The sequence below is a fragment of the Pteropus vampyrus genome, unplaced genomic scaffold (assembly GCF_000151845.1).
Source record: "Pteropus vampyrus isolate Shadow unplaced genomic scaffold, Pvam_2.0 Scaffold42, whole genome shotgun sequence".
Taxonomy (NCBI): Eukaryota; Metazoa; Chordata; class Mammalia; order Chiroptera; family Pteropodidae; genus Pteropus; species Pteropus vampyrus.
Window position 1 is genome coordinate 6,321,562 of NW_011888823.1, and position 6,544 is coordinate 6,328,105.

At 34.8% G+C, this 6,544-nt stretch overlaps 1 protein-coding gene across 1 annotated transcript in view; it reads left to right on the top strand.

Annotated features, from left to right (window-relative positions):
- Window positions 1-6,544, top strand: part of ABCA12 (ATP binding cassette subfamily A member 12) — a 165,699-nt gene that overhangs the window by 17,006 nt on the left and 142,149 nt on the right. Inside the window, exon 2 of the mRNA XM_011358645.1 lies at window positions 637-730. Within this exon, the coding sequence (XP_011356947.1) occupies window positions 637-730 (94 nt within the window). The remainder of the gene's footprint in view (window positions 1-636; window positions 731-6,544) is intronic.

Here is a 6,544-nt window from a genome sequence, read left to right on the forward strand (position 1 = left end):
CCATGAAAAAATTACCATTTCATTTAATGAGCAAAAAAATATTGATGATAAGAGTATTTTAAAAGCAGATATAAGATACTATTTATACCGGTAAGGGAGAGAGGAAGTTTACATATAACTTTAAATTCTCGTTTATTCATTGACTCAGTTATTCATTTGTTCAATAATGTTTAGTGAGCCTTTATCCAATGTCATACACTAATCTTTATGGCTGTGCATAGAATGCTAACATTGGAAGTGGTAAGATAGGATTAGGTTGAAATTATGTTGGGTTTTATATGCTCTGTTTAGAATGCTGAGCCTTATCAAAAAACAATTGGGAAACTAAAAGATTTTAAGAAAGGAACTTACTAATCAGATTTGAATTTTAAAAATTAATGCTATCGGGGAAGTTATGACAGGTGACTGGAAAGGTGTTGTCAGATCATTTTAGGGTTTTAAGTCTGAACAAATCATTCTTCTGTTCATTTCTAGGTCTCTTTAAATTTTAAAAATCTCTCATTTCTTTCTTATTAATGAAATTTAGAGGCAAATACCTGTCTTGTGTTGGAATTTTATAGTATGATGTACTTTTTGTCAGGTTTTTTTTTTTGTTCAGCAATATAATTAACATATTTTCCCATCATTATTTTTCAGCTTTGGACACTTGTCTTGATTTTATGGCCAGTCATTATTTTCATCATTTTGGCTATTACCCGGACCAAATTTCCTCCAAAAGCAAAATCAACTTGTAAGTAAATGAGATTTCTTTATTTCTAACTTTTGGATTCTAGTTAAAATTTATTTTGATACCACTTTAGTGTTTCATCCTGAAATTTATTTTTTGAATAGTGTTGCCACTTGAAAATATTTGTATAATACTTAGCATAGTTATTTCCTCCAGTTTTTTTGTATTAGTTAGAAAGATGAGCCTATAATATTTATCTAGAAAAATCTGAGCATGTAGGAGCCAGAATATATTTTAAATTTTACCTATAAAATTTTGACTCATTTATTATTCATCTCGTAAATCTCACCATGGTATGGACAACACAAAGAAGGAGCAATCTCAGCTAGATCATCCCTTACTTTTGTGTTGTGGCAGAAACCATAGATTGGTGTTTGATCAACCGAATGAATGAAATCTGGAGTACTATTATAAAAATGTCTTATCTCTCTTCAGGGTTGATATTAGAGTGGTACAAATATATCATTGAGTTTAAAAGAGAGTTGTTTTCCAGTTAGTGTTGTTTCAGGTACATTTAGCATTGCCAAGTTGTAAACAGGGTACAATGCCCAAATGTTATTATTTTCTTTTGCATCCAGAATGAAAATGCAGAAAAGACTTAGACAAGGCCTCAGGGCTGAGGCCGATGAACTTTTTAACCTCAATGATCTGACCAATGTTGTTCTCATTTTTGTTCTTAAACTTTGGACCCAGTATTCTCAGTAGAAATACTCATTATTTTAATAAATACTTATTACGTATTTTACTTAAGTAAATAATTTTTCTTAAGGAAAAGTCATGTCAGATATGTCACATTTCACAAAGCAGCCATCTTCTAAAGATTCTAGTTAATCAAATTTCTGTAAATCAGATTGTATTTTGGCTAAATTATGGCAATTTTCTATATAAAAAATACTATGCTGAATTACCTATAAACAGAATAATGAGTTGGTGACATTTGAAAAAGAACAGTGCTTTTCAATCACCCAGTATTAAGAAATAAGATGAGAGCCACGGTGGATCGAATCACGTACAAAGGATAATTCAGAAGAAAATATCCATTCAATTAGTGTAAAGCATTTACACTCCTGGTACTAGAATGAATAATTCCTTACATTTGAATAGCACCTTATCATTCCTAAAGGACTTTTGCACATTATTATGTGGAGTTGTTGATGAGATTTTATTAGGCTGTTTATAAAAACAGCGTAATTTTGTTTTCTTTGTATTGTGCGTATTTTAGTTCTTTATAGCAGATTAATTCCATTGTATATTGTTGGAATTCGTGTATTCTTGCATATCTTAAGTAGCATAGACTTCAGAAATAAATACATTCATCACATAAGAACAAATACTCTTTGAACTATTCTGGTTTAAGATGCTAATTATCAATTTGCTAATGATAGTTTTAGAAATTGTTTTGGGCTCCTTTTCACAACTTATTTCTACCAATTTCTTCTTTTTAAGGACTTTTCAGTTATATAAAATTCCTCTTATAAAACTTCCAAGAGAGAAATATAAGGTGTGTGGGTTGTCTTAATCTAATTAGTGCTACATGATGAGATTTAGAGATTCATAGAGAAAATTAGGAAAAGCTCTTATAATTCTACTAAATTATGAAGAAAAAAAATCAGAAGAACCATGTGACAAATGCATCATAGACCTAATCTAAACGGCTCCTCAAAAGCACGCTATCCAAAGGAAGATGAATAACCAGTTTTTACTATAGACCTATCATTATACCCTAATGATAATTAGCTATGGTGATTATCTTTATGTTTGTGGGTAGGAGAAAACAAAATTATAGAAAAGTTCAAACATTAAAAATATTTTTTCCAGTCTCTCAGATCTTATAAGACTCAAAATATAGTTTATTATTTATTATTAGAACTGGAAGGGACTCTCTTACTTTACAGATAAGAACACCGGAACTCACAAAGACTGCAATTTGCCAAAATTCAATCACGTGGGATAGGACACAAAGGTTTTAGAAACTACTTTTTCTTATTCTTTGTCCATGAGATTTATATTGTATCTTACTCTTTTATATAAAGAGCCAAATACAAATTATGTCCAAGATTTCAACTCATCCTATAATCAATAGAGTATAAAATGTAATTTTATAATTAAAAGTACTATTTTGTAGAGTAATTTGGAGAATCTAAAACTAGAATAGACACAGTTACCTTTTCTTCTTGCTTGTGGTAGAGAGAGATTAATTTAGAAATGACAGTTTAGATTTAGATATTGTTATTGTTTCTTATTGTTTTCTTTGTTGCTCTCACCTATTATACTGGAAGATTAAAATGCATTAATAATAACATTATTTGATCCCATACCATGTGCCAGGCACTTGTTATTTATTTCACAGTTGAGAAAAACAACTCACACAAAAATTAAGTAACTCGACAAAGACTGCACAGTTGAGAAGTGGTGGTGTCGGGATTTGAACCTAGGCAGTCTGGCTCCAGAATCTGGTTTTAAGCTCATGGACTCACATTTTTAACATCTAGTAGGCAATATGAATTTCTCAGGTTGCATTATTTGGATTTTGCAAAAGTAGACAAAAAATTAGAAAGTAGGAATATAAACACCCCCTTCTCTGTATCATGAAATCAAGAAATATGAGGGAGAGGCACATTCTAATACACAAATCAAAATTATCCTAACTATTATATTTGATGAAGAATGTTGCTTCTGACTGATGAATTTTGCATGAGTCACTGCAGTTGTCGTACCATAGAAATCAGGTTCCACTTAACAGAGTTAAAAATCCTTTCTGGGCTATAGTGACTTCTTCAGTGCTGGTTGGGCAATAGAGAAATGAAATTGAAACTTTAGGCTACACCCCAGATGAAACTCAGCTATGGTGAGAACGGGAGTTGTCATCCTGTGTGCACATTCTACTCCCAGAATAGTTTGGCAGGTCTGTAGGACTGATAAACCATTCAGACCAAATATAATTAGCAACTCAAAGGGCTCCCTCCCGGTCTTTTTGAATGATGAACTTCTGCAGAGGTCTCAGTTTTTGGTGAATAAGGAAGTTGCTGCTGTCTCTGCCACGGTGAGCATCAGTCCAGAGCAAAACGCTTACTTTCAGCATCGTCTGCTTTCACCTACACTCTTTTGTGTTGCCACCAACAGCTTATGTAACTAGCCTTTGCAAATAATACATTCCAGGTAAGGAAACCTTCCAAAGCCTGGCAGGCAGGCCCTGATGCTTCTAGTTCACACGGGGGAGAAATGGGCTGAGGCACCAAGTTTGAATGAGTTCCAACCCCTTATAATCTCTACATGCAGTGGCTTGTCAAGAGGCAAACTTTAAAGCCGAAATACTATGCTTAGGAGCAAAGGCAAATAAAACAGCTCTCCAAAATGCATTTAGACTAAGCCAAGCTATAATGTGCAGTGAATTAATTTTGTCTCCTTTTAACACACATATATCCCTAAAGTGCAGGCAAGCAGCTCCTTATTACTATGGAACTGACTACTTCTCAAGAACAGTAAAACCCTGCCATAATGAGATAAGTGGACTCCTAAAATTCAGTCTTGCCAAACAAGGAGTCACATTTTTATGAAGCTAATGAAAAACAATATTTTTTAAGTGATTGAAAATATCACTACAAGCACAATGGAAATTATACTGTACAAGGATAACCACGCATTGAATTAAATCCTAACTGTCTTGAGGCTATCACTTCCTAACACCCCTCAGAAGATAAGAAATTCAGCCCATCCACATCTGAACATGGGAGCTGGTGGAAGGCAGGTGACTTATATACAAATTTGTGTTATCACAGGGTTATGCTAAATACTATCCACCCAGATGTGACTCAGTGGCTTTAGTGAATGCAAGAGTGACATTCCTAGCATGTCTTTTGACCTCCATAGCATAGCTTTCATCCTCAGGGACAAATAAAAATAATAATAGGGGTGATCGTTTACTGAACACTTAACCACTAAGTACTTTGCATATATTTCCTTAGTACTCATGTCATCTCTTTGAACTATGTAATTCGATTACCCCTATTTTAAAGATGCCAAAACTGAGGCACAGAAGGGTTAAGTAATTTGCCAACATTCACATGTTACTCTGTGCCTGAGTCTGGATTTCAACCGCACAAGTTTTACCTGCAGATGAAGTGGTTTAACCCAGGTCTCGAGCACTAGCAATGGCGATACTAAGGTCTGGATCATCTGAATTCACAGCTTCTCCTTTGTCATCCTCATCCCATCTATTAGCACTATCACAGTGTGCACATGGCTGTAAAAATGAACTCAATTGGTTTTTCTACTTTTCAGTAGTTCTAGGAAAAAAATGTGAGAAGGAAGATTGAAATTATTGATTAATTGGTGGTTTGTGGTATTCGTGCGTGTTGTTATATGTACACTACCTGAATTATTAAGAGAAAACTTTTGTGTGGTTTTACTTTGAAGGAGCCTATAAGGCATCTCACCGGTGAGGCTTGTGAAAGTCAGAGGAGTTAGATTTCTTCTGGCCCTGCTCTTGCCGCTCACTTTTCATGTGATGTTTTTCACTGACGCGATGGCGAGTGCATGAGGACGGGATTCTGGGTGTACCACGCTCACCGGCACATTCATGATTTAATAGTAATAGTAATAATTGAGGGACTCGTAGTAAATAATTTCCTTTTCTACCTTAATTGGCTCAAAATTAATGTAGATTTTATTCTGGGAAGCTCAGAGCTCATCATCATTCTTCTTCTGCCAGGGATTGCCCCATCTAATGTCTCCATTCTCACATGTGCCAGCAACACTGGGCAGCCTCTCAGGTTAGAAACATCTGAGTCATCTTTGACTCCTTCCTTTCCTTCACCTCCCATACTCAGTAGCCTTCAAATCAGAATTTATCTTGTGAAACGTGTCCTCAAGTTAACCCATTTTTTCCATTCTTCTTGCCGTTCCTTAGTCCCCACATTTCATTATTTCATGCCTGGGTTTCTTCAATGGCCTTTTCACATTTCCTCATCAGATAATCACCTAAAATACTCTCTGGACTTATCAAATTTCAACTTCTCTTTCTAACTTTCAAGACCTTTATAATCAGAATTCATCCAACTTTCTGTTCTTTCTGTTCTGCAATATGATGCCTGTGCCTAAATAAGCAGTATCTGCATGTGTTCTGCTCAGCCCATACTCATTCCCACTTGGACCCACATGCTCATGTATCATCCTCCATGTCTGTTAAGAGACAAGATCACATCTAAGGCTTACCCTTTAGCTTTTCCTGATCATTCAAACTCCAGTTATTCCTCCTTTTTACATCTTTTGTTGATGTATTGGATTGTAGTGGTCTTTGAGTGCTTTATGCTTTAATCTTGACTCATTCATTGGAGAGAGAGTACATTAATAGCAGAAGTCACATCATAACAACACAAGCATATTAGACGTAGCATGATTCCTCATATAGGGAGTAAAATAGGAGTTTAATATATTGGTCAGAATGTGATACAGTTTGAAAGATTGATATGGATAATTTAATTACAAAATTCACCCAAAGGTGGATAATAAAAAAAAAAAAAAAAAAGCAGTGTGAGTTTGAAATGAGTAAAGGGGAAGAAGTTAGCTTGTTTTTAGTTTGATGTTTACTTCTCAGATCCAGGGAAATCTTACTGTACTGTCAAAAATGTCTATAATGCTAGTGATGGGGGAACAAAATGAACATAAAGCCCCCTCTCTCCTCCCCAGGTGATCCACCTGGGAATTTCCATCATGACTACCTAAAAGCTCTTATGAATGCATACATAAGATTTTTGTGTGGGAGAGATTTACAGTCTGCTTCTTGCTTAAGTTCCAGAAGATGTTGGAACAGCTTTC